The 10,598-nt window shown below is 35.5% G+C and overlaps 1 protein-coding gene across 3 annotated transcripts in view; it reads right to left on the bottom strand.

Annotated features, from left to right (window-relative positions):
• Positions 1-3,679: 3,679 nt before the first annotated feature.
• Positions 3,680-10,598, bottom strand: part of PAPOLA (poly(A) polymerase alpha) — a 44,678-nt gene continuing 37,759 nt past the window's right edge. For 2 of the 3 annotated variants that reach the window (XM_055794447.1, XM_055794438.1), the window contains exons 19-22: positions 10,182-10,402; positions 9,709-9,774; positions 7,993-8,067; positions 3,680-5,863 (exon numbers count right to left, since the gene is read on the bottom strand). In XM_055794447.1, the coding sequence (XP_055650422.1) occupies positions 5,768-5,863; positions 7,993-8,067; positions 9,709-9,774; positions 10,182-10,402 (458 nt within the window). In that variant the 3' untranslated portion in view covers positions 3,680-5,767. Of the gene's footprint in view, positions 5,864-6,580; positions 7,832-7,992; positions 8,068-9,708; positions 9,775-10,181; positions 10,403-10,598 lie in introns of those variants that run through there. The other variant, XM_055794453.1, reaches the window with a different exon arrangement.

Here is a 10,598-nt window from a genome sequence, read left to right as displayed (position 1 = left end):
AAGAATACTTCCATCCATCATTTTGGGCTTCTCTTATTCCAACGATGTGACTGAGTTGAATCAAGTTTATGACATCTTGGCAGGGAAATTCCTACAGAAGCTAATATCTCGACTGAGTACATGAATAATGCATTTATTCCCCATAAAAGCAAAAAATGTTAATTTTAAGAACAAGGGATCTCTATTTCATTTCATTGAACCAGACCACAATAAAATGCTTTAAAAGTCCTAGCATTGCGTTCACAAAAATTTCAGAATGTATCTACGGTAGCCTCTACAGTGCTGCTGAAACTGATTTGTATTCAAGAGGGCATAAAGTTTTTCAGAAATTTTATGACGATCCTAAATAAAGGAAATCTCACTTTAAGAACACAAGCTAAAAATCTAACAGAAATCCTTCCTATAAGCTGCAGACTCCTCTCCCCACGCACTGAACAGTCTTGGCACAGCGTCCAGGCATGGCCAGCTCTCTGCTGGGGGCAACGTTCTTGGCTGTGAAGGCAGAGCATGCCCTCTGTCACTCATGGCGAGCAGTCCTGTCCAACTGTCTCTTTTCAACAACTTTATCATCAATCTCTTTATTAACAGCTCCACTGCAGACTGAGAACGCAAACAAGGACAGTGCGCATGCCAGATTTCTGGAAACACACAGCCTCAGACACCATCCAGGGCAAGGCTTCCGTAAAGCTGAAGCAGAAGCTGCAGCACAAAAATCTTACATGCCATTTTAAGAACTATCATGTTTATTATGTTTACTTAGAATCAAACTTCTACCTGGGGAGAGGCAGGGGAGGGGGAAGAGGAGTCGTTTCTCAAATATCCCCCCTGCCTCTAGTTTTATTTTAACATTTGAAATGCCTGATCAATAAAGGATATGTGACCTAGCACTCCATTCACTTCTAATAATTTTATCTGCTTTAGGTTAACGTATTTCCCTAACTGAAGCAAACACCACAGAAATAATCGTAGATTAACTGAAAAGTTTGAACCGATACGTAGATATTAAGCATGCAAAACATTCACTTAAGAAGCCTTATTGAGGAAATCTACTTCTAAAAATACAAACATAAAATGTGTCCATAAAGGAGATGTGCTAGGTTGCAAAGAAGATGGACAAAAAGACATTTACACTTGTAAGCTGTCCGGTATCTGTGCGGGCCACAGTTATTATGGGGCAGTTTAAATGCATTGGCTATTTTCTTAAGTTAAATAAATAAAGGCAGCTTTCCCTACCCAACAAGTTGTAGTTTTTATCACCTTACATCAACAGTAATTTTCCTCTTTATCCTTTCCTATTACTTGCCTGGGTTCTGGCTCTTACTTAAAGACTAATTTGCTACCAAAAAAATCAAGCTTGGTAATATCTGCATATACCATTAAGTAGGTTTTTTTCCAACTATTAGTATGCTGTTAAATTTGACTTTTTCTAAATTCAGTATCTTTGGAGTTAATAAGGTAAAAATTTAATAAACTCTGTACGACATTGTCATTCTTTATTTTAAACATTCTACTAGAATACAGAGATCATAAAAATACTTAGGTCATTAAAAAAACAGACATGCTGAATAGGAAGTGTGATTTGGTTAATTCATTAAGCATGGGAGGAAGAAAAAAAGTTACCTAAAGATAGCATTCCAGAATTTAGTCAGAACAATACAAATATGCCTAAACTTTATTAAAAAACCATTAGAGTTTAAATATCCAAAAAGCAGATGGGACATCCAGCAGTGGTTCATCATATTATCTTTTTCATAATAAAACATGCCCTCTGAAGTTTGATATCAAAGTTTGCATTCTTTTGGTGATAATAGCAGCAGATGTCTGATGTTTGTAGATATCTCAAATTATTAGTTTGAACTTTGTAGGCGTATCAAACTGCATCTGCCTCTATCAACAAATCCAAGATGGTTTGTTTCTATGGAACAGATCCTTAATTTTACCAAGATTATTAAAGTAAATTAAAAATGGTTTACTGCTGATGTTTTCCTAATACAAACACTGGATCTTTGAAAAAGTGACTCTACCCAGTACTTGGCTAATCTACATGCATACAGATATTTGTGAGTGCACTATTAAGACCTGTGCATTTTTACGCGACAAAATTTTGGTAAGTATGGCTCAGCCACAACGATGTCAAAGAGAGACTAAGCATAGCAAAGCTATGTAACTGGTGTGTTTATAGTTACATAAATGATGCACTTCAAAACGTCAAATGCCTTCTGTACAAATGCACCCAACTTCCAAAAAAATACGTAATATGAGAAAATAAACGCATTTACTTCCTCAGTAACTATCACAGCATTCATTTCAGTACAGATTCTGGCTCAGTAGTATCTAGTGTGTTCTTGGTATACTGAATTATTTTTTGCTATTCTACAAACTGAAGAACTGAGTTTTAACTTTTATTGTTCAATTAAAATCGGTTGTTTAAGGTAAATTTACTATCAACTGGTATTTGTTGCTACCTACTACTACTTGTAGCTACAAGTGTAAAGATTTTGCAGTTAAGAAAAAAGAAAGAAACCAAGAAATGGCATGCACACATACTACCTACAGCAAGGAAGCACAACTTTAGCGAGAACTCATCAACTCAAATGTCTGATTCAAATCAGTACATCTAAAGCCATCTGTTAGAACCATGGCTTATTAGTGTTAATTATTTTGGCTACAACAGTAATTTTCAGCTTCTTGTTTGCAGATCCTTTTGAGTCCATGAACTTACTTCTGGAGGTTCATGACTGGTAACTTGGAAAAACAAGCCTATTGCCAGTAGATTGAGAAGCACTGAACAGAAATTTGTGTATCTACTAGCAGATTTTTATTGGTCAGCGAAAATAAAAGAGGAATTAAAGCCATAAATAACATCAGCTGTGATGAAAGGGAGACGGGGTGGGCAAGATATAAAGATGATGAATCTTTTCTAGACAAGACATGCAATTGCATGCTGTGAAAAATATATACAACACAAAGGTTTATTGTTTTAGGCAGGGTAATTATAATATGAAGACCGTAATCATCAGTGGTTTTAGCAGTTAAAGAAATTTTAGTCAAAAGGAGACTACTTATTAAAGTTACTCACATCAAGCATTTGGAGGATTGGGTTCATGCTGATACAAAGATCAATGATGCACAGTTACTTGTAATTTTTACTTTTTATTTCAGGGCAAGCTTAAACTATGACAAGAAGAGAAATAGTGCCATCTGCTGACATAAGAAATAGTCACTTGCAAGAAAAGCAAGTGTAAGATGCCAAAACTGTTACAGCTGAAAGTTTTCAAAAAATGGAATTCCAACTTTCAAGAAAATAGTACAGCCCCAAATTGTTTATGCACACATTTCTTCTAGTTTCATCAGCTTTTAAGAATTCAAGACTTTGAGATAGACTCCTGATCAGGAAACAAGGAATGGATGCTCTTAAAATGGATTTGTTTTTTTTCTGGCAATACACTCTGCCCCTGCCAAGTCACTGCACAATCCACAACTTTTCCCTTTAACAGACTAGAACTCAACATCCTCCCTGAATGCTACTTCCACTTCCTATATCCATCATGATGCTTATGTAGAGAACATTCACGTCTTTTAGGCCACATCATATTTTGTCTTCACAGAAAATTTAAGAGCCAAGCATGAATTAAGAGAGTAAAATCCATTTTATGCATTCAGAAAAATCAGACAACTATGGGATTGTGCTGTTTTTTATTGTGTTTTCAATGGAGAAATACATCATCTGTTTACAAAATAGCTCTTGAAAAATACAAGGAGTACAGATACTATAAAACAAAGCAAACTCCAGTCATGAGACACTACGTACATCATGCGAAAGCAACAGTCTGATCTCCAGGTTATGAAAACTAGAATTAAAAAGTCACTATACAGAAAAGTTCCAAGTTTCCAGCTTGGCAAAACTTGGGTGCAGTTACATGAAACGTTTAATAAAATGAAAAAGATTTTCTGATGTGTAAACAAAATGACAAGACTAAATTTGTGCCTGGCAATTTCGATCTAAACTCCATAGCTACACAAAATACACAGACACCTTGTACACTTCAACTGTTAATATAACCTTCTTTGGGGGGTGGACGACAGCAGGCTGCACAGGGCAAGGAAAAGAAATATTGTATACTAGACATCTTAGACAAATGGCAAAAAAAAAAACCCTTCAGTTACTGCACAGCCTAAGTAAAAGATAAGCTACACTCTGACTTTGGAGAATTAATTTAGAAGGATAAGGGGAAGAGTGTAAGTAATTTAATTTTAACATGAAAGATGCACGTGTAATAGGATGGAGCACAACGGGAGAAGGGAGTTCATAAAACATGCTAATCAAAGTATGGGAAGTATGATTTGACATCCCACATATTTCAGACTTAAGTAATAGTAACATGAAGTTTCTTATCTACATCTGGTATTACTGTTGGTATTCCTCATGTTCCTCAAATACTGATGTCCTTTGCCACAAGAGATTCAGTTCTTTCAAAAGAAAAAGTTGTTACTTTTTTGATAGGACTACAAGAACAAAAAATAAGAGTAAAAGAGCTTACTAGATGTCAAGTGCTTACTAGAAATATGATTTTTAAAAATTCAGTGTTGTTCAGTATGTAAAACTATTTCTGATGAGCCATCTAAAAATAAAAAGGTTAAAATACTTAGGGAAAAATCTTTTTGCCTTTATTTAAAATTTGAAGCTTTTAAATGCATACAGGACTTTTATGGAGTGTACAAAAATCATCTCATATTTAGCAATTCAAAGGCCATCAAGACAGGTGTTTTATTTCACAGGCACGCAATATTTACTTAAACACTTTAGTCATGGGACAAAATTCTGAATTTGTGCCTACAGGCCAGAAGGTATTACAATTAGATAAGTGGCAGGGGGAAATCCAAATGAGTACATAGCTTGTTTTTATTTTGTATAAATAACTATTGTCCTATATGGTGCATACAAGCTGGAAAAAAACACCAAAAAAAACCCCCTCACCAACCCCCCCACCAACATAAAATGCAAAGCCTTTCCCAAGAAGTAAAGGGATCAAAAAGGGAATAAGGAGTTTGATTAGCTCAAAGGAAAGTTTATTTGCTGTTTGACTGCTGATCTGTATGCACCTTAAAACAATCCTATAAATAAAAAGTAGACCACATCTTAATCATGTCCCATCAACACCAAAACTTCCCAATTACTTCCTCAAACTTGTCATATAACCTCAAGATCTGACATTTCACTTTAAAGTTTTACTGCTGCTTGATGGCAGTTGAACTAGATATGCTATACACTTTGGTTTCAATGTATAGTACATCATAGAACATCACCCAATTTGCAGATTACTACTATTGAAGAGATCCTTCAATAAAACGAAAATGTATCAGCTGACAATCTAAAATTAGTCATACTCCAATAAAAAAAGTACATAAAAGTGCATTTAAGGGATTCTTATGCCAGTTTTATCTCAATTTTGAAACAATGCAAAGAAATTCAATCAGAATGTCAAATATGGCTACAAATAGTGTTCATGTTTTTAAAGGCAGTAATCCTTCGAAATATTTAATGCAACTGTTGCTAACACATTAATTGTACTCCTGGCTTCACATACTAACCTGGACTTCCAATCAAGTGGTGATTTTAGCCCAGAAAGGGAAGTGCACAAAATATACCTAAATCCATTTGCAATTATGTTCTAGTCTTGCACCCTCCGTTCTCCTTTTTTTTTCTAGCATTAGAAGACAACAGGTTGAGTTGGCAGATACTGTTTATGGACCCCTGAGGTTGTTTTTACCGGTTCAATCTCAATTTTATTGAATTCTTGATAACAGGAATAGGATTTGCAGGGAGAGCAGGGATATCTGAAAGGTCTGTACTGGGTGTTTTCTGAAAAGAAAAGAAGAAGTTTGGTTGTATTTTAACTTTGTAAATATCAGAAGAAAAATATTATAGTAATGGCACTAACTTTCAAAACCAAGATCTTTAAAAGAGTTTTTAGGAATACACCAAGATAAGGATAATTATAAATATAGAAGCAGGTATTTCCTTTGCCTACACAGTCATTAAGAAAAATTTGTACAAGAGTCTTTCATGATGTACATTTCCTTTTTCAACAACTGAAAGAAATTAGGAAGATAAATCTGCAGATAAAGCTGAGCCTACTGGTAACCTGTAATACAATAAAACATAATATTCATATAATAAGGGTGCTTGATCAGTGACATCTACTACCTGACCTAGATGTTTAGTATTTCGAAATTCCTTTGAACAGTTCAGTGTTAAGCCTCAGCCCCTTACAGATGAAGGATGATAAACTGTCCCCAGTGCAAAGTATGTGTCTTCACACATTCACATTTCAGACTGTTTAAAAGCTCTGTACAGACAAATTTTCAACTTTTGATATTGGTTTAGATTTATATGGAAAAGGTAAGACAAACTCTGAAACAGTGCCCACTTAAAAGACTTAAATCCCATTCAGTAAAATTGTATCTGAAGCCAAATAAAGGAAAGCACAGAAAAGGAATACTCAAGATTCAGTGCGATTCATTAATTTCTCACAGGCTTAACAAGCCTTTATTGTTGGGTTGAGTTGGTTTTTGGTGGGGGGGGGGGGGGTGGGGGGTGCGGGGTGGGTGCATGTGCGTTTTAAACTTCGAAGGGCTTCTTTTCTCCTGCACCAGATTATTTGCTATCCCAGTAACCCAGTTATTATGCATTACTTCCCATGATTTATCATCAAATGTTTTCTTGTGTTATAAGCATTCAAAATTAATATAAGGTACATTTGATACATGGGAAAAGCTGCATTAAAATGACTGCTCTTAATTGTTGTTTTATTAAAAAGTCAATTGAGTTAGCACTGACTGACAGTAGCAAAGCACAGTGCAAGAAGGACTCAGGGCACAAAAGCTCTGCCTGCCTGCCTCCCCCCTGCCCCCAGCAGCCCACTCTGCTTGGTGCTGACCTGCCGTTTAACATGTTTCTATTTTCTACAACACGAGCAGTGTTTTAAACAAAGCCTGCCAGAATACTGAAAAATGACAGAAGAGGCCCACCATTCTTCTGCAGTTTCCAGATTCCTAAAGTAACAACTACATAATTTTGTAAAAGCTACAAAGCTTCATATAATCCTCCCTCAACAAAAGGTAAAATGAACTTAGTGTACTAAATGATCTAAAATTTTCCCTGAAGCAGTTTAGAGTGCCGAAGTAACATCTGGAGTTTTGGCCAAACAATTTTGTTACCTTTATTCATACTGCTCGTATAGCTCAAAAAGTCTGATAACAAATACTATTAATACTATTGTAATATATCTCCATTTTCAATCAATACATTTACTACACATTTAATGAGTGAAGTGTGCATAAAATACTTTGTGATAGTGAAACTTTAATCAGTAGAGCATGAAGAGTAACTTAAAAATGCTAGTAAGGACAAAGATGTGTTCTCTACAAGTTGTTACAGTATTAGGAACAAAAATTTGAGTGAATGCCAGAAAATTAACTTTGTCTATTTTTCCAATGCTCCTCACACTTCTAATACCTTCAGGGAAGCAACACAGCTGGCTAAGAAATTATAAGATTACAATTTATCTCTCTGTCACACCAAACAGCAGAATCTGGTTACAGTTCAGACATTCTCAACCTCTACCAGGGTATCTTTGAGCAGCAGCTATTTAAAGCATTTGTTTCCTTGTTAGAAAGGATTATTCTGTGATGTGCAAAGCACAAAGGAATAAACTGAGCCCCTTACTTTGAAGGCACAATTCAGAAGAGCGAATCCAGCTTCGGTCAGTTTGTATGGCAAGCCATACATGTTTAGCTACAATGCACATTCAATAAGATCAATGACCATCTAAAACACAAAAATTGCAACAGTAACAACAAGCAGCTTTCCACACAATGGATTTATATTAAAAAAATACACATTTATTTTTAATGTCTGGACTCATTTTAATGTCAGTGTTTTCACCACAGATTAGCACACACGCATGGAGGTGTTCTCAAAAACAGTACCTGAGGAGCTTGCAGAGAAGTTGTCTGAAGAGTTTCTGTTTGAGAATTAACATTCACTTCTGTCTCAAGTTGCTCCTAAAGACACAAAAACATCGACACAGTTATACCACTTCCAATTATAAAAGCAATATCGAACTCCATTAAACCGAATGCCTTTAAGTTAAGCATATACAGCAAAAGAAAAGAGGCAAATATTGGTACTTGCTGCGTTGATACCCATCCTTTTGTTCTCTAGTGTGGGATTTCTGTATTATGTTTTGCTGATTAGAAATCTGACATCAATACAAGCTAAATCACTTCTCAACTGTCACTTGTTTAACCACTTAACACCTTTTATACAGAATCCTATATGAAAACATTACATGTCATTCAACTCACGAAAGACAAAAAGTATAGTATCAAGAAAGACCATGTGAAAAGCTATTGAATTTGTTGCAAATTCAACTGCTTTTCCACTGCTTTCACCATTCCAGCAGAAAAAGTTTTCCTACTACTTCAACAGGTTGTTGAATCAGCTTTGTGGATGAACAGATTTAACATCAAAGCCAGTTTTTCAGGTACAACAGTGGGACTGCACAGCTAAAGCAGGGTAGTAGCACATTCATTTTAATGAAGACAGCCTGTTAGTTAAAACTATCATTTAGTAAACCATACCCTAACAAAAAGGCATTCATTTCAATGGAAAAATACTTATGTTTATGTTAAAGCTCATTCCACCATTTCCTTCTGTGCCTATTAAGGATATAAGATTTAGAGGAGACTAACAATAAAAGCTAACAGGAGTACCTTTGTCTTTTACAATGATCTGCACCCAGAGGATCTATTTTCAACATTAGAATTAAATGCTTACTTGCATTTCTGACTTCACCTGTCTTGAATTCAAAGAGATTTCAATGTGACTACATAACAAGATACAATTCCTCACTTACGGGTGTGTAAACTATAAACCAAAGCACTTCAAGCATTTTATTAGCTATTTTAATTTCTTGATATGTTTTCCAGAGATTCCAAAGACAACAGAACATGCCCTACAAAAACTGTATGCACCCAAGTGGAGAGCTGCTATCATATGGCTTAAGATAGACTGTCACCCTTTCTGGCCAATCAGTAAGCAGAAAAATTGTCTGCTAAATTACAAGATACAGGAGAGGCATGCTTGAATCTTTGGAAGTCCCCAAAAGGTATGCTGCAATTTCATAGAATAATTTCACTATCAGAAAGTATTTATTTACCATCATTTGAAACTTTGTTTTACCTCAACAGTGAACAAGGTAGCACCTGGCTTCAGGATTCTCAGCCCAACATGAAAAAATCCCAATGGAATACATAGGACAACTGTTCTTTAAGTAATATACATCAAGTTTGGCATGCCGGCAAAGCAAGGCATATAGACACATGCCTGATCTGATGCAATATAAATATCATCATTAATTTTTTTTGCCATGCATAACACTGTGTGAATGACCAGCAAAGAAATCGCTGTCCTATGCGACCATGGACTCAGGCTCAGCTTAGCCTGGCAACAGATAATGTACTGCAATTCATTAATCTTGACATATACATTGATAAAATTATGTATCATTTTGCTATCTTTACTGGAGAGTCTATATTGTATCTATGAACACTCTCAGTCATTCCTAGAGGCAAACACAGTAATTTTCAAAAGGAAGAGTCCTGATTAATATACACAAAATTCTATGGTGTAGGCATAGATACCTTAGTTTCCATTTTTTCATGCTCATTCAAATCTATACAGCTAGTATCTTCACTCATTTCATCCTGCTGAAAATGAAAACAAACCCAGAAACTATTAAAAAATCATAAAAACATTTTTTAAAAAATCAACAAGAAAATAAGGTCATAAAGCGGTTTTGAAAACAGAATTACTTCTGAGACTTAACATGTTGTACTCAAACAAAAAAACCTGCTTTTAAGACAAGAATTTAGAATCTAAGCATTTCTGAGAATTCTCAGAAATGCAGCACGTGTGTCACGTGACAAACATCAGCCTAAGAAAAAAAACACTAACACCTAAGCAAGCTGAATACATAAAGCAGCAATGCAATCAGAATAGGAAATATACACCCTGTTTAACAAAATATTTGAAACACAAGAATCAGCACTCTGCAGCTGAAATGAATATTCAAAGTTTTGGACATTGCTATGTATGACCCCAAAATCCAAAATACCTCTTCGATTTTCATTTTCTTGGGAGACTCTTCTTTATGGGGAGAAGATGTCCTTTTCACTGCTGTGACAGGGCTAGGCATTTTTGTTGCAACATTTCCTGAAGTTCTTGGTGATGGATTTAATAGATATGCTGAGGAAACAATTCTAGAGATGGTAGGCTTTGGTGGTGGAGAAATGGCTGGTTGTGTGGCAGTTTGAGGAATGCTTTCATTTGAAGTACCTGTGGATAAATAAATAAAAAAGCTTCAACAAGATGAGATGACACCACCATTTCAGTTCACTCACTGGTATTTTTGGTCTCTACTCAAACCCACAGAAACCAAGCAGGCATGACAGCAGTGGTACAGTTAGTGTTATAAGCATCATGTTTGGAATGACACAGCGCAGTTTAGTTTCAGGCTTGTTCCAAGAGAGAA

This window comes from Falco peregrinus, chromosome 1 (assembly GCF_023634155.1).
Source record: "Falco peregrinus isolate bFalPer1 chromosome 1, bFalPer1.pri, whole genome shotgun sequence".
NCBI classification, from domain to species: Eukaryota; Metazoa; Chordata; class Aves; order Falconiformes; family Falconidae; genus Falco; species Falco peregrinus.
The sequence above is the reverse complement of the archived record's forward strand: the minus strand, read 5'-3'. Positions and strand labels throughout refer to the sequence as shown.